Source organism: Schistocerca gregaria, chromosome 5 (assembly GCF_023897955.1).
Source record: "Schistocerca gregaria isolate iqSchGreg1 chromosome 5, iqSchGreg1.2, whole genome shotgun sequence".
Lineage (NCBI taxonomy): Eukaryota > Metazoa > Arthropoda > Insecta > Orthoptera > Acrididae > Schistocerca > Schistocerca gregaria.
The window spans coordinates 371,559,798-371,584,576 of NC_064924.1; the positions used below are offsets into that span (position 1 = coordinate 371,559,798).

The 24,779-nt window shown below is 40.6% G+C and overlaps 1 protein-coding gene across 1 annotated transcript in view; it reads right to left on the reverse strand.

Moving 5' to 3' along the window:
- The window catches only part of LOC126272457 (NADPH oxidase 5), a 1,112,602-nt gene that overhangs the window by 158,071 nt on the left and 929,752 nt on the right, over positions 1-24,779 (reverse strand). The window contains exon 5 of the mRNA XM_049975335.1: positions 2,993-3,090. Within this exon, the coding sequence (XP_049831292.1) occupies positions 2,993-3,090 (98 nt within the window). The remainder of the gene's footprint in view (positions 1-2,992; positions 3,091-24,779) is intronic.

Genomic DNA, 24,779 nt, shown 5'->3' on the forward strand with positions numbered 1-24,779 from the left:
GCGTCTTACAGGGCTTTACTGACTGTGGTCGCCAAAGAAGTCACAATGTTTGTAAATGAAATTGGAAAAGAAGCTACACATATAGGTTGAAGCAGAAACGTAAAGTTTACATCTATACTCTGCAAATCACATGAAGTGCTTGTCAGATTTAATCGAACCACGTTCACAATTATGCTCTATTATTCCAATCTCTAACAGCGCGTGAGGAAAAAACTAACACCTATATCTCTCCGTGCGAGCTCTAATTTCCATTATTTTGTCATGATAATCGTTTCTCCCTACGTAGGTCGGTGTCAACAAAATATTTTCGCTTTCGGAGGAGAAGGTTGGTGACAAATTTCGTGAGATTCCGCCGCGAAGGAAAACGTCTTTGTTGTAATCATGTACACACCAAATCGTGTATCCTATCAGTGGCATTCTCTCTCCTAATTCGCGATAATACAAAACGAGCAGACCTTCTTTGAACTTTCTGAATGTACTCCGTTAATCCTATCTGATAAGGATACCACAATGCGCAGCAGTACTCTAAAAGAGGAGGGACAAGCGTTCAAATGGCTCCGAGCTTTATCGGACCTAACATCTGAGGTCATCAATCCCCTAGAACTTAGAACTACCTAAACCTAACTAACCTAAGGACATCACACACATTCATGCCCCAGGCAGGATTCGAACCTGCGACCTTAGCGGTAGCGCGGTTCCACACTGAAGTGCCTATAACCGCTCTGTCACTCTGGCCGGAAAGAGGGACAAGCGTATTGCAGGCAGTCGCTTTAGCAGGTTTGTTACATTTCCTAAGTGTCCTGCCAATAAAACGCTGTCTTTGCTTTGCTTTCCATCAACATTTTCTTTGTGTGCTTTACAACTTAGGATGTTCGTAATTGTAATTTCTAGATATTTAGTTGAATTTACTGCCTTTAGATTTGACTGATTTATTGTGTAATCTATTTTAACGGGTTCCTTTTAGCACCCATTTCGATGACCTCACACTTCTCGTTACTTAGGGTCAATTGCCAATTTTTGGCACCATACGGATATGTTTGCTAAATCATTTTGCAATTTATTTTGATCTTCTGATGACTTTGCTGGACGATAAAAGATAGCATCATCTGCTAACAACCTAAGACGGCTCATAAATCGCTTATATAGGTAAGAATAGCAGAGGGAACCTTAGGGAACGCCAGAAATCACTACTGTTTTACTCGATGACTTTCAGTCAGTTACTACGAACTGTGACCCCTCTGACAGTAGATCCCGGTTCCAATCACATAACTTGATGATAATCCGTAAAAGCACGTAATTTCCCTACAAGCCGCTTGTGTGGTACAGTATTAAAAGCCTTATGGAAATCGTGAAATACGGTATCCCTTGTCAATAGCACTCAGCACTTCTTGTGAGTAAAGTGCTTGTTGTGTTTCACAAGAACGATGTTTTCTAAATCCGTATCGACTTTGCGTCAATAGACTGGTCTCTTCGAGGTAATTCGTTATGTTCGAGCACAATGTATGTTCCACAATCCTGCTACATATCGACGTTAATGATATGGACCAGTAATTTAGTGAATTACTCCTACCGCCTTTCTTGAATATTGACCTGTGCAACTTTCCAGTCTTTGGGTACGGATCTTTCGTCGAGGGAGCTGATGTATACGATTGTTACGTATTGAGCTATTGTATCAGCATACTCTGAAAGAAACCTAACTGATATACAGTCCGGACCGAAGACTAGCATTTATTAAGTGATTGAAGTTGCTCCATTACTCCTAGGATATCTATTTGTAAGTTACGTTGGCAGCTACTCTTGATTCGAATTATGAAATATTTACTGCGTCTTCTTTGGTGAAGGAATTTCGGAAGGCTTCGTTCAGTAACTCTGCTCCGGAAGCATTGTCATCGATAGTATTTCCATTGCTGTCGCGCACAGAAGGCATTGATTGTGTCTTTTTGATGGCATAGTTTACATACGTCTTTGACAGGTTGGTGGTAATGAAGTATAAAAAGTTAAGCAGTAAATTAATATGAAGGGAGTAAACAGAAAGAACTTGAAGACCGAACTGGAACAACAACCCCACATAGGTTTATTAATATAAACATAACCAATAAAATAAAATTACAACTAAACAAGGCTACTTCAGGAGGTAAATAAATTTGTACATGACAGGGCTGCTTCAGGAGATATTAAACGTGGAGAATGATACACAAACCAATTAAAAGAAAGAATTATCAATTTTTATATTCGTTCGTGTATCATTCTCCATGTTTAATACCTCCTCAAATAATCTTGTCAAGTACTCATTTTATTTTATTGGTTTTGTTTATTTATATAAACTTTATGTAGGTTTGCTGTTCCAGTTTTGTGTTATAGTTCTTCCTGTTTAATCCCTTGATATTTATTTATTTTTCAACATTTTACTTTTTACACTGCTTTTCCTGTAATAGCACAACTTTCATATGTAGATGCTTTGCGGTCTAGCATTTCACTTACAATAGAAACGTTTGCAGTCAAATGTCGAAGCGAGAAAAGAAATCAAACCTAGCCACGTAAACTAATTTCAAGATAGTTGCAGAAATATATCTGAAGAGAAAATGTTTAAAACCGCAAATTGTAATGAACCTTCATCCTACGAATTTTGATTGTACAAACCGTCATCAGTCATTTCAGTCACAGTAAGACACCGTTCAATCTGTACGTAACATCAGAATAGCAAACTGATAATCAGAACTTAATACATAAAATTAAAATATTGTTCAAAAGACCCAATGTTTGAGTTTTATGTATTAAGTTCGAATGTCAGTTTGCGATTTTTGACTTTCAGTAGAATGGCATTCAATGATATGTAAGTATGTACAAAGATATTGAGGTTTAAAATTCTCGCGAATTCAAAATGGCAGGTGTGATAAACTTTCATAGCAGCTGACTGTGGTACTATAAGATTTTCGATGGTCTCAGCATCTACCTAAGGTATTTAGAAATGTAATGTTTTGGAATGACTTACCTGGCATTTGTGATATTAGCGAGGAACTCCATCACCTTTTCTGTGGTGACAACGCCGTCTCCGTCTTGGTCTATAAGGCGGAATAATTTGTCGACGATCTGCAACAAATTCAGTATATATATGATAGTTTGAATCACTAATTGGAAGAATAGCTATTCCGATCAGTAATTTCAGTACTGTAAGACTAATTTATAAATACTAATATCTTACTAAGACATCAAATATACATGAAGTAAAAACGAAAATAATATTGAGGCTCTGGAATACTCATTTTTTTCTGTCTGCTTAATTCTCAAATTATTTGGGTACACATTCAGACATTTTTATATGTGATGAAGTTTGAGTCACTTTATACGGGTTATCATATTCACTTTTTATAGTTAATACGTAGTCTTTTAGGCCAAAAGAGCGGTACTTTCCTCCATTGTACCACAGAGTAGTTTCATTTCACCTTGTACCTCATTTTTCATTATGCTCTTAGGAACAGTGCTGAAGATTGAAAGTTGCGATAAATTCAACGCTTTTTAAAATAACTACAGTATTCTCTCTCTTAAGTTTATTTTGGCAACTTAGTTAACGAGACTAAGTTTAAAGGGTGGATTTTAATTTTGTGATATAATAAATTACCATTGTTGCTTTATGTAGCGCTTGAGGAAGGTTACTTAACATCATTGATTGTGGCGATGAGGTATAAAATTCCGTGTTGGCAGCCATTTTGGCCAACGTCAGGTATAGTAGACACAGGTGTGAACTTTTCAGGCTGAACACAATGTTGCCTGTACGGTATCAAAGTGTGCTTCCTTCTTATATCACTAAGGTGACGAATACGTCGCCGTTTGCTCAATTTTCCTCTCAACTCTGGGAAAATGCCCTTACGAAAGTGACTCAGTTGATTGGTGTAGTAGTAGTAGTAGTAGTAGTAGTAGTAGAACATGTGTAACTTATTTTCTGGGGACGAAGCTCATCTCTTTACATGACGTATTCCAGCTTCGTAGTAAAACTTGTGAAAAAATTGTAAAATCAAATGAATATCTAGACAAAATTCGTTCGTCTCCTTTTCGTTTCCTCCAGAAAGCTGCAAAAATCTCTTTTCTCCTCTTTAAAACTATTTAAAGTTATGGGAACGTGAAATCGCTGAAAAATATAGGCTAATATCCATTTTTACAGTAAATGAAGCATTTGTCGAAAGTACGCCAGCCTCTCCAATATATACTTGGACGCCCTTACTCTGTAAATGAGTAGGGCTACAAAATGGAGCGGCTGAAGGTATGTACTGTTCTTAGCAACCGACGAATACTATTCTTCTGTGGATATGCAATGGGAACAACGCGAGGTTTACTTTTCAGTTTGTGATGAAATGGTAAATATTAAGGCGATGTACTTGCAGGGGTTCCTTTGTCTCAGAACGTTTTAAGTTAATTCAGCGGCTCACTAAAGACTGTGCGCTTAGTTGGACTGAATGAAATGCAGAGCACTAGTACTGTATATTCAATTGTTACTGTTTCTAATGGAATTTACTTGCTAATATACAAACGCCTCTCCGACTTTTCATTCGACCGGAGGAAATTTACTAAACTATGAAGTCGAACATGTGAAAGAAATATAAAATATACTCCGTCTCTTTCATGCAGACCGACTTCATCTTTCGTGCCAAATACATTACCATGTAATGCAATAATTGTATAGTATAACGTATTACACGACTGCATTAACGAAGAATCAAGCTTGTTTACGTCGGCAGGATTGTGCTCACAAAACGCAGGTCAGAAACATGTCATGAGAAACAGTTTACACGTTCTCTCTGGCGGTGTTAGCATTACCCTAAACAAGAAGAACAAAGGCCTCCTGTCTGTGGTGTTTTTGTTTGGAATAACCAGTGTCATGCGTTTGTTTTTAGACATAAATCTGGTTTGTTGAAACTGGGACGTGTGCAGTCTTGCCACGAGCAGAATGCTTTGTATTTTTAGTGTCTTGAGACAAACGGCTTCTTTGAAGTGGGTGCGAGGTACCGACTTGAAGCTGTTTGATTTATCTTCATTAGAGAAACAAAATGTCTTTCCGCTGTTAGCACATGGGAAACTTTTTTCAAATTACTGAGCCGTAATGTGATAGTTTTAATTTTTCGTGACTACCAGAAGCCTTGAGGAGAACGCGCAAAACAGATCGATGAGGAAGTAAGCCGCAGATCGAGTCACCGTACACATATGCATGCTTTTCAGGCGGTTTTTCAAATTCATTTTATTCAGTGCAGAACTACTCTTTCAGTTGTGACTCGCAAGCAGAATATGGACATACCTAGAATACAAAATCAAAGCAGAAAGTTGGCAAGTCTCTCAAGAAGACTGCGTATCAGAACTTTTGCGTACATCAACGCAATTTGTTGATGTATGAACAAATGCTTTAGAGAAACTTGCTGTAAATATATGGTTACCGTAATTCTAATTTACAATTTAGTTCTGCCCCTTCCATTTATTTTCTAGTTATTCATTACTGTGATACTGCTGTTGAGCTACTCAGTGAGAAAACAAGTTTTTTGAAGGAAATGGCAAAGTAAGTTTTCAATTAGAGTAACATAATCTATTAATTCTTTACGTTTGGGAAGTTACTTCGGGCAAAAAACGTGACGTGGAGGTGGGAGTGGTGATACATGGAAGATGGATGACAATATAAAATTATGTTGTACTTTCCTCATTAATAATTTTTTTAGTTATTCCAATACAGGTGGCCGAAATGTTTATTTACCCCCAGGATACTCTAAAGTAATGGAAGGAACAGTATCTGTAACATACAACACGATTAATAATTCTGGTTATACTGTTCACACTCAAGATGGATTTTCCCGTCTTTTACGGGAAAAAATTCTTAGTATACAGCATTTGAAACAATCTGATAAAATGTAAGCTGCGTGCGCTTAAAATGTAGCTTTTTGCATATATACTTTTGAGTGTATCTGTTATAATGACCTGTCAGTCTCAATAACTATCGTTTGCAGCACATTACAGTGACACTCTTATACTTAGGAGGCGACCCGTCTGGTACAAATAAGTCTCCATCGTTATACGTCCACATTCCTTACCAGAGCTGCTGGAATATGTATGGCAGAGAAGCCACATAACCAACATGACGATGGACATGGTTCCTCAGGTATACAGTAGGGCTAAGATACAGAGAATTTGCGAGTCCAAGAAGTGATTTGAAATTTTGAGTGACTCTTCTGGTCATCTATAAATCATTGTGCAGAAAAATCTCGTTCTTCACTGGAAAGACAATCATTACCTAATGAGAGAAATCATTAAGGATGAGCTCCTATCCGTACTGGCCATGTGGAACGTATACATAATGGTACTGTTACCGTCCACAGGACAGGGCCGCTCTCTCCATCTTAATTTTATTGGTGTAGAAGTGCATACTGCTTGAGCTCCCCCTTTTCTTGCGGAGACGTCGACGTCCATCCCACTGTGATTCACTTTTGATACTGTTGAATAAATTAAATTCTTTTCCATCGATGCACCATCGGTAGTGTGGTTGTAGAAGCAATCCGTCTGATTTGAAATCCATACGCAGTAAAACTTTTTCCAACAGATGACAGGGCTAGTACAGCAACCAGTAACGTATGATGTAGGAACACTCTTGCTTACAGAGATGTAATGGTTATTAAATTACCAATGACACGTTTTGCCTGATTCAGGCACTTTTAGATTTGCTGAATATTTGATGGTGTTAGATACATAGTACACCGACCGTACGCAATGTCCCACAAATAAATGCTCTCGTCAAATACTCGCAAACATTGCGCGGTGTCCTCTTTGAGGCGTGCGACATAACTCAAGAAATGCAAAACAGGATCAGGCTTACATACATCTGTCACCATGCACACATGTCGGGCTGTACATATATTACTATTATCAAACGCACAATTTGAAGTACCACAACATTTTATGTTCCCGTTAAGTTCTCTTTGGGGCAAAAATCAACGGTAAAAACCTCTACGTGTGATACCCCTTTGTGCACAACTTTACAGTCTTAAAATGATTTTTTGTTTACAAAACGTAAATCAGCATCACCCATTGTGGGACATCAAGAGTAAGTTACTTGTGCTGTGGCACTTTTCCTCTTTATAACAGATTAACTCCGGACGCCCTGTCATGAAAATAAAGTTTGCTTCGTAGTATCTGGCAAAAGAATTATTAATTAAGTCATAACGAATGTGGCAGCAAACGTAAGGTAATTAATTTGTTGCCATAGTAACTTAAGTAGACAGTGCATGTTTTTTATGTATTTCTAAGCCTATCAACCACTCTTCGCAGTCTCGTACATGTTATTTCGTCTGTTCTGTGGGTGTAAAGAGTCTAATACTCGTATTGGATTGTGGTTTATCACTGTCACTGCATTCGCAGTACTGCTGTTTAAGCCTTCTTTATATGTTTATCATTCAAATTGCGAATAGTGTGTCACAAAGACAATCTTTGACATTGTTCCCTGTGACAAATGTTTTTTGATTGTCCTTATTTGCTAACAGGCTTAGAGGCTACAACATATAGCTTTGGAATAACTCGACTGCGTACCATTTTCACAAGTTAAATTAGAAAGTGCCGTTTCAGTGTTTTACGAAGCGAAGGCAGAAGGTATTTTATAGTGATCCATAAGGAGGAACGACTAAGAAATTGAAACTTTGAGATATGGTGGACTGTGTTCGAGTGATTCAATGGACTTGGCACAGCCTACGAAATGCAGACGTCTAGGTCCTACAGATGTTTCGACTAAGTTCACTGTAAGCCCAGGATAAAGATAAGTCAGTATTATGCTCGGCGTCGATCGCCGTTTGTGATCAGTACGATGTCCTTCATCACTGTTTATTCTTCTGGTCCGCCGAAGAAGCAGTTTCTCTCGTTATGATTAGCCTTGTGACAATTCAACATTACTTTCTAAATACAATGTGACTCTTTCACATTACTTTCTAGCTAAAAGATCGTGTTGGCCTCCAAAACGAAAGTTTTGTTAGGGGATTGTTCTCTTCATTAATTTTAATCTTCTGGATAACTCAAAGTTCAGGATTTCTGTAGTGTATCGATTGGTCCTCAAGGTGGTAGACCTTATCCGAAAGCAAGAACTGAACACACAATAGAAAAAAAATGACATAAAATCTGGATGCTATTCTTTCCTTACGAATAATAATTGTCGTAGCCTATAAGGGCACATTATCTGAGGATAATAAGACTCTTTGCTAAGTAGGTTCAACTGTTTCGTATGTGTGCTTTTCCGGACAGTTCTTGCGTGGGATAACGCATCGTTTTTGATCAGGGCATTATCGAGCTCTTTTAACAATGAGATCAGCTGTACAGAATGGTCACGTAGATAGTATGCGACCATGTAATAAGACGTAGGTCGCCTGTTCGACGGAGTGTTTAACTAAGTGATGTCTTAAAGACTGATGTCCCCACAACAAGGGAGTATAATATCTAAGTAGTAAAAAGAAAGTAATATGTTTCTAAAGACAAGCGTATGAGCATAAGTAATGCAACTCGTTACGGGACTTCAGTAAACACATAGTACAAACATGTATGAAACATTTTATAGAATTTGACATGCACCAGAATGAAAGGAGGAATATGTACAGATTTGACATTCCGAATAATAAAAATTACTGTTGAGCTAAACAGTGAACTGAAAGAATGAAGCGTTGGAATAAATAGTTTTAGTTGCACAAAACCCGTTATCTGTTAAGTAATAACATGAATCATCAAAACTGGCACCTCTTTGTGTACGTTAAAAGCTTTTAATACCAAGAAAAGCTGACATACACTCAGTCAGATTTGTCATCATAAGCGTTTAGTGCCTGTTTTGAGTCCGTATGATCAGTAAGTCAGATTAAAGGCTTACAAGATCCAAGACAATAGCTGCAGTTCAGCGGCGATACCTTGACTTACGACACATTTCTTAAGGTTCGAGAAGACACAGCGTAAAAATATTGAACCTTTTCGCCCAAATTCAGTATCTTCCAGCGTCTTAATTACTACATCAGACCGCCCTCTTTTTCCCGAGCGCCACTGTCTGCAGCTGACGTTTCACATTATGTACGGTTCCGTCGAAAGTTGCTCGCTGGTACGCCCTTCAGTGCTTTAAGGAAGATTTGCCTGACACTCTTCCCTTCCTCACTAAGCTGCTGTTAGTCCCAGCAGTAAGAAGCGAAACTACTGGGCACGCCTCACAGACGAAAGGTTTAATTGTACCTTGGAGTGACATGCTGTATGTTAAGTCTGAATTTAAAGCGCTGTGTTTATAGGATTAAAATTAATTACTCTGCTCGCCGCCCATTGATTTGGACGCACAATATCATTTCTCCCGGTCGTAAGTAATACGTAACTTCGCACAGAGCTGTGCTCACGTCTGTTGGTAACTATAATTAAGCGCAGTTACTCGGCTGACGGCGGGATGCACACACGGGGATAGAGTTTATTTACAAACGCAGCCTGTAATAGGCGGACCGCGCGGTAGCCGTGATTTATGCAACCGCGCACAACACGGCCGGCAGTCACTGAGCAGCAGCCGCGGGCTTGCTGAGGAGGCAGGCAGAGCAACTGGCTGCAGCTGCTCCTGGGACCGATCTCCTAGTCGATAACGCGCGCTGAATCACAACACCGCAAAAACTGACGTACTCTTCTCTTGGAGTGGAGACTAAAGAGCTGTGACATTCCTCTTCCCTAGGTTTGTGGCTCGCGATGTGCCTGAAGGCTAACGGGCGCCAAGAACCAGCCCATCATTGTTACGATGCATGCTCCCACTTTCTCATTGGAGGGCCACTAGGCGCAATCGGTATCTTCAACCGCGACAAGATGAAAGAGCAGAATTAGAGTGTTTGTAAAGGCCTGATCAGTATAAACTAACGATTTTGTAAAGAATCAACCTTCCATGTACGAAACGGTTTCTGATTGCGAGTTAATGTATTGCATGTTTAACGTTAAGCATGTAAGTGAGAAATGTTCAGAGAAGGTTTCAAATTACGTTTGCAGCTTTCTGTAAGTCGCAAAGTGCTCTCATTGTGAAACACCTAATGACTTTAGTTCAGGTAATTCGCGCTTCGCTTTAGGCAAAAGCTAATTTTTCACTCATATCTATGGTTTTTAGATGTCTCCTGGACTACGTGTCGTAGAGTGATATAATTTTGGCGGTACATGTAGTGGAACATGGATATTATATCCAAAATTGTTGTGAACAGAGTTAAATATTGAAGAAGAAAAAGGACGTCATACCTGATGCCGCAGTTTGCTGCATGCATGGACAGTGGAAATACAGTAAGCGATAAACTTTTTTCCTTTCATCGTTTTGCGGTGGATGTTAGCAAGAGAAAGATTCTTAAAGGTTTGAAATAGTGTACAAAGTTTGTTGAAAGTCACTAAGTATTCATTCTCAAGTAATCGATCGTGTCCTTGCAGTTAAGACAGCTTGGTAAACAATGTCCGCAGCATCGGCAGATTAGGGAATTTTCCTATGTGATAATCAGAGTTCAGCAGAATGCACCTGTTACCGCCTTTTCTATCGTGGTTCTGTCTTGGGTGTTCATTGAGTTCTCACTACTGTAGCAGCAGCAATAAATGTTGGGTTGGCTGGGTGTTTCTCTTAAGATTTGAGTTGCAAGGAATTGGCTCCACTTACCACTTTGTGTTGTGGTTTATGCCATGAAAATAAAGACACTAAGACCAAAAATAAAAAAAATAGAAAACGACTCATCTCGAAGGGATTATCCGAATGGGACGAAAACTGATAGATGTAACGTACAGACAAACCAATGATAATTTTAGAAACATTGGATAATTTGTTCAAAAGAAAGAGCTTCGCAGATTGAGCGAGTCAGTAAGGCGTTGATCCACCTCTGGCCGTTACACAAGCAGTATTCGGTTTGGCTTTGATAGAGTTGTTCGATACCGTTCTGATGTATATCGTGCCAAATTCTGTTCAACTGCCCACTTAGATCGTCAATATCCGCAACTGGATGGAGAGCCCTGCCCGCAATGCTCCAAACGTCTCAATTGAGAAGAGATCCGGCGACCTTCCTCGCCAAGGTAGGTTTTGACAAGAACCAACACGAGCCGTAGAAACTCTCACCATGTGCCCAGGATGGCTTGCCATGAATGACAACAAAACGGGGCGTAGAATGTCGTCGACGTACCGCTATGTCGGAAGCGTGCCGCGGAGGACTTCCGACGGGGTTCTGCTATGAAAACAAATGACACTCAGATCATAATTCCTGGTTTTCGGGCCGTATGGCAGGCGACTGTCAGGTTAGTATCCCACCACTGTCTGGGGCACCTTCAGACAGGTCTTCGCTGGTCACCTGCGCCCAGTTCGAAGACGAGTCTACATCAGTGAGATTCCAGATCCCGTTGACCAGCGATGGCATGTCTCGAGACCTCGCGGACAGCCTGTCTGTCACCCGCCTTACGACCCGAGAACCAGGAGTGATGGTCTGCGGTGCCATTTCTTTTAAAAGCAAGACTTTCTTGGTAATCATCTGCTTCATCCTTACAGTACAGCGGTAAATCGACGATGTTCTACGCCCCATTTTGTTGTCCTTCATGGGGAGCCAACATAATGCTGACTGCTTGTCTTCATGCTTGCCAAACCTTATCGTGGCCAGCAAGGTTGCAAGATCTCACCCCAGTTGAGAACGTTTGTAGCATAGTGGGCAGATCTTTCCAGCTAGCTTGGGATTTTACGATCTAACACAGCAACTGGACAGAATCTGGCACGATATCCCTCAGTATGACATCCGACAACTTGCCAATCAGTGCCAAGCCGAACAAAAGTGCTTGTATAAGGTCCAGAAATAGGCCAAAGCATTATTGACTTGCACAATTTCTGAAGCTTCTTTCTTGAGTGAATCATCCAGTTTCTATGAAATTATAATGATTTCTTTTTCTGTACACGTATGTCTCATCTACCTATTTCCGTCTCATTCGTTTAATTCCTTTGTGGTGCGCTGCATGTTTTTAGCTTTTGCCTTAAGAGTACATGCACAGTTTTAAACTTAAATATTTGCCTTTCTGTTTACATCTTTAATGTAAGATTGCACCTCTTTATGAGTAAACTGTGACAGCATTTTACACTTTTAAATTCGGTGAATAGGTATATGATATATTAAAAAGCTTTTCGTTGTCCGTGGAACTCATTAGATAGACAACCTGAAATTGGCATCGTGCACGTCAGTTATGAACCAGGGTAACCGTTTAGTAACAATTTCACTGCCAGTGAGGGAACTAAGGTATTGAAGTTGGGATGCATGCTCTTGGCACCTTTTAATTGGAGCGCACTCTCGAGACGGGCGAAAAACAAGGGCAAAAGGAAAGGGCGAGTTGAGTATTGGGGGGAGGGGGAGGGGGAGGAAGAGGAAGAGGAAGAGGAAGAGAATGAAAAGAAGGGGAAAGGATTGGACGGCACTAAGATGAGAAAAAAAAGTTCAAATCTGTGTGAAACCTTATGGGACTTAACTGCTAAGGTCATCCCGTCCCTAAGCTTACAGACTACTTAACCTAAATTATCCTAAGGACACACACACACACACACACACACACACACACACACACACACACACACACACACACACGCACGCACGCACGCACGAGGGACGACTCGAACCTCCGCCGGGACCAGTCGTACAGTCCATGACTGCAACGCCTGAGACCGCTCGGTTAGTCCCGCGCGGCTATGATGAGAAAGAAGCGGAGATTTACGAATGTAAATAATTGGAGATTCTAATTGGACACTGTAGAGCAACAGTTCGAAAGACGTACCACTCCCCAATATGGACATACTATTCTTGTTTTTGCTTACTAGACGGAGCCACTCTCATTTGCCAAGGATGTACTTTGCTTTACTTTTTTTTGTTATGGCTTTGCGCTGACCGTTTGTAGTGCAACGATGAAAAAGGACTGGCGTTTTTGTTACAAGCGACTTGGCCTCTCGACTGTCTGCTGTTTTTCTTTTGCCGAAAAAGGTAAGTGTTTAAGTGAGGCTATAAGACCTGGACTGAGGAGTAACCAAATGGTATCCTACGAGAGCAGTTTTACTGGGTGGTTATAATTAAAGTGCAGCTATTCACAGTGTGGGCTGTGATAACTTTTGCTGCCGTACGATGATTACAACCTACACTGGACCTCCGCGAATAGCTGCAGTATTATTATAACCACACAACACACCTGCAAATGGAGACTATAAGTATAAAATAAAATGGCTCTGAGCACTATGGGACTTCACTGCTGTGGTCATCAGTCCTCTAGAACCTAGTACTTAGTACTACGTAAACCTAACTAGCCTAAAAACATTACACACATCCATACCCGAGGCATGATTCGAACCTGTGACCGTAGCGGTCACGCGATTCCAGACTGTAGCGCCTAGAACCGCTCGGCAACTCCGGTCGGCACTATAAGTATAATTGGAAGAAAGATCACCGTAGGATAAGCAGAATGTTTTAGTGACTTTACTCGCCATGCTTTGGTCAGAATAAACTCGTAGAAGTTTTAGACATGAGTGCATCTGCACTTCCTCAGTTTGTGTATTTCGTTGTTTCCTAACGCTTGCATAAAAGCAAGAGAAGCTACGTCATCATGATCTCATTCCATTTCTCTGCCCATGCTCATTTCCGAATATAATATTATGGAACAATATAAGTTAACGCAAAAAGATGTATGATGTAACAGGTTGGAACGCATTGAGTAGAAAATTGTCAGTTAAATGATACAATCCGCTTAGAAATGAAATTTATAGTTCGATTTTTTCGCAAATTTAAAGACACGGGAGCAACAGAATTCAAGTGACTGTGAGGTAGTCATGTTAGGCACCATTCCGAAAAGTGAGAGGGAAACAGCAGAGCGTGCAGCAGGATCGCTGAGGTGGACAGGGTTGAAGTGGCTTCTCGGACCACTTAGATTATAGAAGGTTGTCGTGTGGATACGATTTCGGCGAGACCAGAAAGTAAGACAAAATTTGAGAGAAGAGAAATCACTTGGGGTCACAAGAACGGACTCGTTCCTGTTCCTGGATTGGAGGAGGTACAAAATACAGATCGGTCCGTTGATCGAGACCGGGCCAAATATCTCACGAAGTAAGCGTCATTCGAAAAAACTACAAAGAACGAAACTTGTCTAGCTTGAAGGGGGAAACCAGATGGCGCTATGGTTGGCCCGCTAGATGGCGCTACCATAGGTCAAACGGATAACAATTTAAAAAAAAAAATAGGAACCCCCATTTTTTATTACATATTCGTGTAGTACGTAAAGAAATATGTTTTAGTTGCACCACGTTTTTCACTTTGTGATAGATGGCACTGTAATAGTCACAAACACGTGGCTCACAATTTTAGATGAACAGTCGGTAACAGGTAGGTTTTTTAAAATTAAAATGCAGGACGTAGGTACGTTTGAACATTTTATTTCGGTTGTTCGAATGTGATACATGCGCCTTTGTGAACTTATTTCTGAGAACGCATGCTGTTACAGCGTGCGTACCTGTAAATATCACATTAAGGCAATAAATGCTCAAAATGATGTCCGTCAACCTCAATGCATTTGACAGTACATGTAACGACATTCCTCTCAACAGTGAGTAGTTCGCCTTCCGTTATGTTCCCCACAGAAAGAAATCCGGGGACGTCAGATCCGGTGAACGTGTGGGCCATGGTATGATGTTTCGACGACCAATCCACCTGTCATGAAATATGCTATTCAATACCGCTTCAACCGCACGCGAGCTATGTGCCGGACATCCATCATGTTGGAAGTACATAGCCATTCTGTCATGCAGTGAAACATCTTGTAGTAACATCGGTAGAACATTACATAGGAAATCTGCATAAAATGCACCATTTACATTGCCATCGATAAAATGGGGGCCAATTATCCTTTCTCCCATAATACCGCACCATACGTTAACCCGTCAAGGTCGCTAATGTTTCACTTGTCGCAGCCATCGTGGATTTTCCGTTGCCCAATAGTGTGTATTATGCCGGTTTACGTTACCGCTGTTGGTGAATGACACTTCGTCGCTAAATAGAACGAGTGCAAAAAATCTGCCATCGTCCCATCATTTCTCTTATGCCCAGTTGCAGAACTGTACACAACATTCAAAGTCATCGCCATGCAATTCCTGGTACATATAAATATGGTACGGGTGCAATCGATGTTGATGTAGTCTCAACACCGAAGTTTATGAGATTCCTTATTCTCGCGCAATTTGTCTGCTACTGATGTGTGGATTAGCCGCGACAGCAGCTAAAACACGTGCTTGGGCATCATCGTTTACTGCACGTCGTGGTTGACGTTTCATACGAGGGTCAGTCAAAAAGTAATGCCTCCTATTTTTTTTCTACGTTTAATTGTCAGGAAATTTAAATGCAATTACATAGGTTGAAAACCACAACATTGAGGATCATTTTGTCATTTTTCAATGTAATCTCCGCCCATCTCTACAGTTTTGGTCCATCTTTGAACAAGGGCATGTATCCCAGCACGGTAAAAATCACAGCTCTGCTTCCTAAGCCATTGACGCACGGATGTTTTGACGGCCTCCTCATCTTCAAAATGAATCCCACGATGACCTTCTTTTAGTGGCCCGAACAGATGGAAGTCTGATGGTGCCAGGTCAGGGCTGTATGGGGGATGAGGCAAAACTTCCCATCCAATTTTGACAATCTCGTCAGAGGTGTGACGACTGGTGTGTGGTCTTGCATTGTCATGCAAAACAAGAACATCTGCCATTGATTTTGTTGGGCGAACTCGCTGAAGACGTGCTTTAAGTTTTTTGAGGGTTGTGACGTATTGAACAGAATTTATTGTGCATCCCTGCTCCAAAAAATCAACCAGAATCACACCCTCTGTATCCCAGAAAACTGTTGCCATAACTTTCCCTGCCGATCGCACAGTTTTGAATTTTTTCTTCCTCGGCGAGCTTGTGTGACGCCACTCCATTGGCTGTCTCTTTGATTCGGGTTCAAAAAAAGCACCCATGTTTCGTCCCCGGTCACAATTTTTTTCAGAAACTCATCTCCCTCCAAACGGAAGCGCTGCAAGTGTTGGGAGGCTATTGTTTTCCTTGCCTCTTTATTCTGATCGGTTAACATTCTTGGAACCCACCGTGCACAAACTTTTGAGTACCCCGATTGTTTAATAATCGTGATCACATTGCCTTTACTAAGAGAAATAATGCGACACACTTCATCTGCAGTCACCCGACGGTCACCACGAATGATGTCATCAACTTGCTGAATGTTGTGTGGAGTCACTGCACTCACCGGCCTGCCGCTCCGCTTTTCGTCAGTCAACGGTGTTTGCCCTTCAGCTTCCTTACAACGACGAACCCATCGTCTAACAGTGCTGACATCCACTGTCACAACACCATACACCTTCTGCAGTCTTTCATGAATGCGTATGGGCGTTTCACCTTCTGCATTCAAGAATTCAATCACACAACGCTGTCTCAAACGAACATCGATGTCGGCCATCTTACAAACTTCTGCTGTGCTGCCACCTGTTGACACAGAAAGTTACTACTGCAGTGGATTGCAGAAGGTGGTTTGAGGAATGGCGCCAAATTCAAATTTTTCGCTTAACTTAATTTTTTTAAGTAGAAAAAAAATGGGAGGCATTACTTTTTGACCGACCCTCGTATGTGGCTGAACGCTTCCTGTTTCCTTAAATAACTCTCTGGCAACGGTCCGGACACTTGGATGATGTCGTCCAGGATACGGAGCAGCATACATAGCACACGCCCGTTGGGCATTTTGATCACAATAGCCATACATCAACACGATATCGACCTTTTCCGCAATTGGTAAACGGTCCATTTTAACACGGGTAATGTATCACGAAGCAAATACCGTCCGGACTGGTGGAATGTTACGTGATACCACGTACTTATACGTTTGTGACTATTACAGCGCCATCTATCACAAAGCGATAAAAGTGGTCCTACTAAAACATTTATATTTCTTTACGTACCATACGAATATGTAATAAAAAATAGGGTTCCTATTTTTTAAAAACGCAGTTGATGTCCGTTTGACCTATGGCAGCGCCATCTATGGGACCAACCATAGCGCCATCTGGTTTCCCCCTTCAAGCTAGACGAGTTTCGTTCTTTGTAGTTTTCGTTTGGTGCTTATTTCGTGAGATATTTGGCCGGCCATTATCAATGGACCACCCTTATACATATTAAAATTATCGTAAGAGTTGGTCCGATTGGGTATAAGTATCAAATTTACACCTAAAAAAAGTATGTCTGCTATTGAAAGTGGCATATCTGACTACACAGTCAGGGAAAAGTTTACAAGTTCCTTATTCGAAGCAGATCATCAAAAAGATTGGTCGAGCGCATGTAATGTCACTGGTGGTGGTCTATACACAGTGGAGCAGTAACTTTAACTTCAAATAAGTAATGGAAATGCAGCTGTGTGGCGCACGCACGCGCACCGTTAAATTAACAGTGTAAATGGAAATACATCTGCACTGCGCTGCTAACCACCACCACAAAAATGACTTCACAGTGGGTTGAATACTATGAAGTCACTAATGTAATGTCTTAGGAGAGTCAGATACAATATCATTAAAGTTGACTTATAACTAACAGCGGAAAATTCGAGTAGAGGCGTTTGTGTGGACAAGAATTTAACGTTAAAAAAACAGGCATAATATATCGGTAAATTGCAATATAAGCACTTTTTCTTATTTGTGCTGCCACTGCCACCATTGGCATTGGATAGGAAGGGTAGAGTCACGCACTTCATTTAAAAGAAAAAATATCTTTCATAATCCAGTGCTCCTTGTCGCACCGCAATGTGCATCTGAGACGGTCAACAGTCAAGATAATGTCTCTAAGACATTGGCCTTTGGTCGCTCCACCCAGTCGCATCCCACACACCTGAAATGAGTTCAGCAGACCGTTAATATTGAGATGTGCGTGGAATGGTATCGGAATCAGCTTTCTTAAGAGCCAGCAGCCTGCAATTCGCAGATCGCAGAGAGAAAATGTGGTCTCTGTTAAGTGCGCTAATATATTTTTTTGTTTCGTATCTTTCTGATATCTGAAGATGTTTCCAGTAATGAGTGGTTCATAAAATTATTAAATCACAAGTGAGCAATCGTCCAGCAGTGTACTATTCGTTCGTTATTTTCCTGTAGTGAAGCTCATTCCAGAACTGCAGAACTAATTAGAACCTATGATTTCGGCATGTTGTTTTTGTTGTTTTCAGTCCAGAAACTGGTTTGATGCAGCTCTCCATGCTACTCTATCCTGTGCAAATTTCTTCATCTCCCAGTACCTACTGCAACCTACATCCTTCTGAATCGGATTAGTGTATTCATCTCTTTATCTCCTCCTACGATTTTTAGCCTCCACGCTGCCCTCCAATGCTAAACTGGTGATTCCTTGTTGCCTCATGATATGTCTTACCAAGCGATCCCTTCTTCTAGTCAATTTCGGCATATCAGCGGTGAATCACTAACAGCTATGATGGAATCATTAAATTTGCATTATGTTTACATGTACGTTGCAAACTATAATTGCCATATCTAATGAGACGTCCAACGACAAAGCCACTGATAATGTATCACAAGTAATCATAGAAGATGCGTTTTCTTGGTGGTTCCTACAGGGTAATATTGAGTCTCTGTGTCACTTTTTTCAATCTTTCTTGTACTCGGCACTTAGATAGGGTGGACCGTTGTGAAAAACTTTCACTACAGGCAATTCTGGGCGAATTGGGACAAGGTCGTTCCCAGTTGGGAGGGAAAGAGAGATTCATACGAATCTTTGTAAGTAGTGGTAGCCTATGGCTACAATTGTGTGGTATTATTTACTTATCATTTTGAGTAACCTTTCTCATAATTCATTGTCATCAACTGTGTTTTAATTCTTACGCAGACATTCGAGTCGTAAGCAAAAGTACCTGCGTCTATAGATGGATTTATAAATCACTTAATGATTCGAAAGGAATCATGTATGGTGTAGCATGTACCCAACACAGAGAAATACCATTAATAATACACGAAAAACGAAGGTGAAAATCGGAAACGTGTCATACAGGTGACAAATTATTCTAATTTAGATAGGTCCAGATGGGTAATCCTAGACATTTCACAGATGCTAACTTTTCTGGCAGTTTATTGGTGACAGCGTAGTGGGAGTATAAAACATTATGACTTTTTTTTAACACACTACGATGTTCGCATTAATAATGAAGGGACAAGTTCCTTACTGGGTAATGTCTGCTTGATATGTAGTAGTATCATTGAACGAATGCACTTTGGTAATTGTTAAGGATTAAAAGCATCGTATTTAAGCGCGTCTTTGGATTGCGATCTTGAAAAGTATGTGGGTAACTGGCCAAAAAAATGTAAAAAATACCTTAAAGATGCAAACTGCAATAAGAGGTGGTCATACGTTAGAGTGCTTACAGAAAATTCCTTAAGGTCAGGAAATTTTTTAAGTTACGCACTGATGTCATAGTGTATTATGTAATTTTGGCTCATAAATTAAGATAATTCCTCCCATTTTTAAATAGAGTAACTCCGTTGCTGATGGTTCATGATCCTGTCACTGCTGTTTATAGAACACGAAAGACTAGACACCACAATTGAATCAGTTACAGAATGGATGAGGAAGGGGCTGGGTGAACTTGATTTTGGTCCTCGTGCTGGCACTGTGGACTTGTGACCTTCGAGGAAATGACATGCGATAGATACCAGGTTACATCATGACCTTGAATTTGGGCCTTGAACTCATCTGGCCACACTACTAACCTACATCTGTAATTCTATTTGCTAAAGGGGATCTGTTGTTTAACATGGAATCCAAACCACGTGTTTTTCCTGCCTAATCTTGACGTCATTGGGAGGTGAAAGCTCTGTTATCTTAAGATATCTCAACAAGGTTTTGAGCGAATTATACTGCGCAGAGGCGTAAATTACGTTATACTAGGTACACTTATTTCTCTTGTAATCCGAGATGTTGCAGCAAATGCGCTTTTTCTTTTAAAAAATAAAGCCGAATACTAGCCTACTATAATTATAGTCGAATTGTCTTGAAAAGACGGGTACAATGATACAACAGATGTTAATTTAGCGTAGCGTTAAAACTTTTGCAAAATTATTTGAGAAATGAGAAAAAAATGGGACAAGATAACCAAATCAGCTACTGCGGTGTAAATACTGCGAAGCGGAGCTCTCATGCCTGGTTTCATCATTACAACACGCCCTTCGGTTGTTTACTTTTCTACTCTGCAAAACTAACAAAGTCAGTCAATCTTGTAGCTGCTTCTGTCATTTGGCAGGCCAGTCCTGCTTCAAGGTTTCTTACACGCTTTAGGAGATGTTGGGTAACGTACTTATAAATTGTTAATGCCAGAGATCTGCTACCCGAACAACACGATGGATTAAGGGTAGTTATCCTCATTGCCAATGTCCAATGTCCGTAGTTCGTACAAGCATTATGGCACTAGGGTAATGGTTACCAAACTGTGGTAAGTACCCCTTGGGGTAAAATGAAATTTTCTGAAGGGGAAAAACAAGAGTTTAACTGCGTTTCGATCATTAAACTAAATTACTTCTTTGAAGTATCATTTTGTAAGGCTGTGATACTGATTACATAACTTTCCAATACGTAAATTTTTTTTCAAGTATTGGTAATACTATGGTGTCTCTCACTGCCGTACATTCTGAGATACAGAGGAATCGGTGTTGCCTATGAGCAGTACAACATAATACACCACGAAAAGGTGCAAATTTCACTCAACGTATGTCGGGGCCATGCTTCATGGTACACGCCAGTGGCTGTCTGCCGCGGGAACAATGACAAGCGGTAGGTAAAACGGCCAAGAGGGACCTGTGTACGTCTTCTGACATAGTCATGTTTGACGAGTTGCAAGAAAACCAAGACATTCTTAGCGATCCTTATATCTCGGACCAGGATCCTGACTACATCCTGTATAGCTCAGACGAATCAGAGGTACGTAAAATTGCAAATCTCCTGCACGTAGAACGTGTCATAAACATTACGGTAAGAGCATGTAAAAATCACGATGTTTCTCAAATGCGTGACATACGATGTTATTGAATGGCTTCTGTTGAAGCTTTACGGTATGTATATACATATTTCTTAATTTGTGTTCGTACAGGTAAATAATAATAATAACAATAATAATAATAATAATAATAATATAACAGTAATAATGATGGTAACAGTTATAATCATTGTTGCTATTCAGGTAATTTACGAAGGATTTCGTAATGTTCTTAATATTGAGCAGTCTGCAACTGTCTCGGATACCGAGCGTGAAGGGGGGGCAGAAGAACAGACGAAGAGGTCTTCTCAGAAACGTTGACTTGAACCTTACAACGGAAGTTTAAGCAGAAGTGGAGTAATGCGGACTAAGAATACTTCTCATTCTGAAAAAAGAATGTAGGACCAAACTGCCTCTGTCCTTGAAAATGTTTTGAGAAAGTAGGTTTGATGTGAGGCAAACATTCAAAGTGCGAAATGGATGACTTTAAAGTTCCGATTGCATGTGCCTGTCAACTTAAAGAATGTATACAGGTGAAATGACTTCTGAATTCCCATCACATTTATTCGTCACTGAGACATAATTAGGGTAATGGTGTCAGAAATGTTGGGAACCACTGCACTAGAACGTAGGGGCTTCTTTACAGCTAACTCATGGTAAGAAAGTACAGCAACTGCCGATGCAAATGGTGGTACGAGGTTTGACACCAAGAAATAAGCTATCATCCAAATCCTAGCATTCATATCTTGCATAGGAATAAATTTTACCTTTTTCACCTTTCATATGTGAGGCGTTCAGAAGTCATCAATCGGAAGTAGATTTTTCTTGTTTGCTTTGGTATACTTGGGAGGTGAATCTACATTTTCGAAACGAATGCTTTTCATCATGTAAGCACTGTCTGCTACCCCCAGGTGAGTTAAATTTACGTAGCATGCAGTACTGAGTAGCATCGAACAATGCGGGAACAGCAACAATAGCCATGGAGCGTAAACGTATGGTGCGCCATTGTAGGAAATTTCACTGCAGATTTTCAGTTTAAATGGAAAACACGTACCCATGCCACCTTACAAATATTGTTTCCGTAGTTTTAGAAGAGATACCACTGCATAAATGACAGTGTATGTGATTTGAACCTGGCCGACCAGTTTACTCTTTCCATGTTTAATGCAAAATTTTAAATAAAAATTCCCTGATAATTGGACCGTAAGGAATTCTGGCATTCTAGTTTGTTCTGTTTGACTGCTCTTTATTTCGTTTAATGAAGGACGAATGGGCGACGTTCCTATTTTCAGAGGTGCTAAATAATCAACTGATAGCTACAATGTAGGCGAAAATGGAGCAGTAAATAATAATAATAATAATATAATAATAATAAAATATTTACACAAAAAATTGATCTTATTTTTTTTAAAAAAGACTTAGTTCACGCTGTATGTCTATCGTATGAAGTAGGACTGTGAGGAAATAAGTTTCAGTTAAGTAACATTGGACTATCTTACTGCTGTGTGAAACGTCCGAGCCTGTCATTACAGCCCTGCTCAACACTCTTTACACCTCAGTAGAGGATTTTGCCCGGCTTGCCTCCCAGCACTTTTGCGAAGAGTTTCGTCTCCATCAGTAACAGAATCTATGGTCTTGCCTTTCAAGTGTTTTCAGATGTCACTGAAGTGCACAGCTCTTTTTTTAAAAAAACGTAATTGGCATATCAACCGAGATACTAAAACGAGAGTATGAATTACTGTTGAGTTTCATTTTTTTAGCTTTTATAACTTTAATAGTGCACCAAATGAGGACTGTTAGATCCTTCTCGACATTCTCACTATTCCACAGGAAATTTTATCCACCATAGATGGATTCTGGTGTTCGAGAATAATTTTCTAGAACTGTATTAAATCTCCTGTTACACAGATTTTGTACACGTGATTGAATAACTACCTAGCCACAAAATCCCCCACACGCGGCGTTTTCTTTCAACGTAACGTATCAGTATTTGAGCTCATGTCAGTTCCCTATGAGACAACAACACCAGGTTTCTGCTACACCATCCTCTTTGATGTTATCTTTGACATTGCTCCCCCCTTCATGTTCTATTTGTCTGCTATTTTCTGTGCACTGAGGAGTGGCTTCCCGTCTTAACTTCTGAAGTCTACACTAACCCTTTTCTCTTGCCTGAAACTGCATTATGCTTCCCTGCAAAGAGTAAGTCTCCCAGGATCAACAAGGTTTCTTCTCTTTTTCCAATGACTGCATTATTTCTAGTTGTTTTCGTTGAGGATTTACAAAGGACTTCCTGCCAGACTCCGTCACAGTCCTACAGTAGCAGCTTTCAATGACAAGGTGCAGCTTTTCTTCAGTTAGCCATTGATTATAATTTCTATTATTCACAACCGTGCGGCTCCCTCTACTTCACCCATTATTTCTTCCTCCACTAGTATTGGACAACTCACTCTACTTTTCAAGCCCGTCAGTAATTTCATCTCAGTTCTATTTACTTATCGAAATCCCAGTTCTTCGTGTGATTCGTCGCATGTAATATTTTTTGTTATTTAAGCCTAATAATTATTGCTATTAGCTAATAGTCTCAGCGGCAAGTCACATGTGTGCAGGAATTCAGTATCCGGTGGCTCATTTTTTGCAACAAAGATGTCGGTTGGTTGACTGGGGGTTAAAAAATTAAACACAAAGGTCGTCTGTCCCTCGATCCAAGGGCAGTTCATTCAGGATTAGGATCCTTAAAGTCTTCTGATGATCAAAGTATGTAGGAGCAGAGAGACCGAGGCATTTAAGGCAGTACTGATGCCAGAACAGAGACAGAATTTACGGAGAAATGTATGGATCAGGCCGGTACGTAGATAACGTCAGAAGAGCACTCTCCCAGAGCCCATCTAATGGCGAGAAAAATCCCGCCAGCCTGATGAAGAGTGAAGCCAGTTACAGAGCAAAGAATGTCTTCTGGTCAGCAGATTCAGAACAGTCAAAATAAGAAGGCTGAAAATGTAATGGACATTGGTTGGACGGACGTCAACAGTAAAAACAAGAGGAAGGAAATAGGTAAGGCAGAAGGTGGGCTCTACATGCGATGGGAGTCCTTTCTCCCACAGCTGTTCCACCCCTATTCCAGTGTAGCCAAGCCATTAGAGAGCATCCACTGTTCAACAAAGTGCTATCTCTAAAATAGAAAAAAAGGACGCAGCATAAAATTAGACAAATCGCATCTAAAAGCAATGAAAACAGAGTAAGAGGCGGGTGAAAGAGTGAGCTGATCAAGGAGGTACAGTCGAGGATCCACCAGACTCAGCATGTAGCGGGAGACGCCTCAGCCTCAACTCGCTCTGACCGGACGCAGCTTAAAACCTCATATATGAAAATAAAAACCACTTTTACGGAGAAAATGGAGAACCAGTTCAACGATTCGTGAATCTTAAGACAAAGAATTCTGAAGCCCATGCTTAACATGGAGGGCCAGAAGAAGGGGAGTCCCGCTAAGACATGAGTTACTGTCTGTAAGGCTCCACGACTACAATGTGAATGAAACCAAACCATGGGTTAGCCTGGTATGACCAATGCGCAGGTGACATAGGACGGTGGCTTCATTCTGGGAGGAATGGAAGCAAGAGCTCCATGCTGAAGTAGTCTCATTGACAGTACAGAGTTAATTAGAGGGGACAGTAGCCAACTAGATGTAAGAATGTTCTTGGCAATCAATGACGTTCCTGCTCAGCAGCGCGGGTAGAAGAA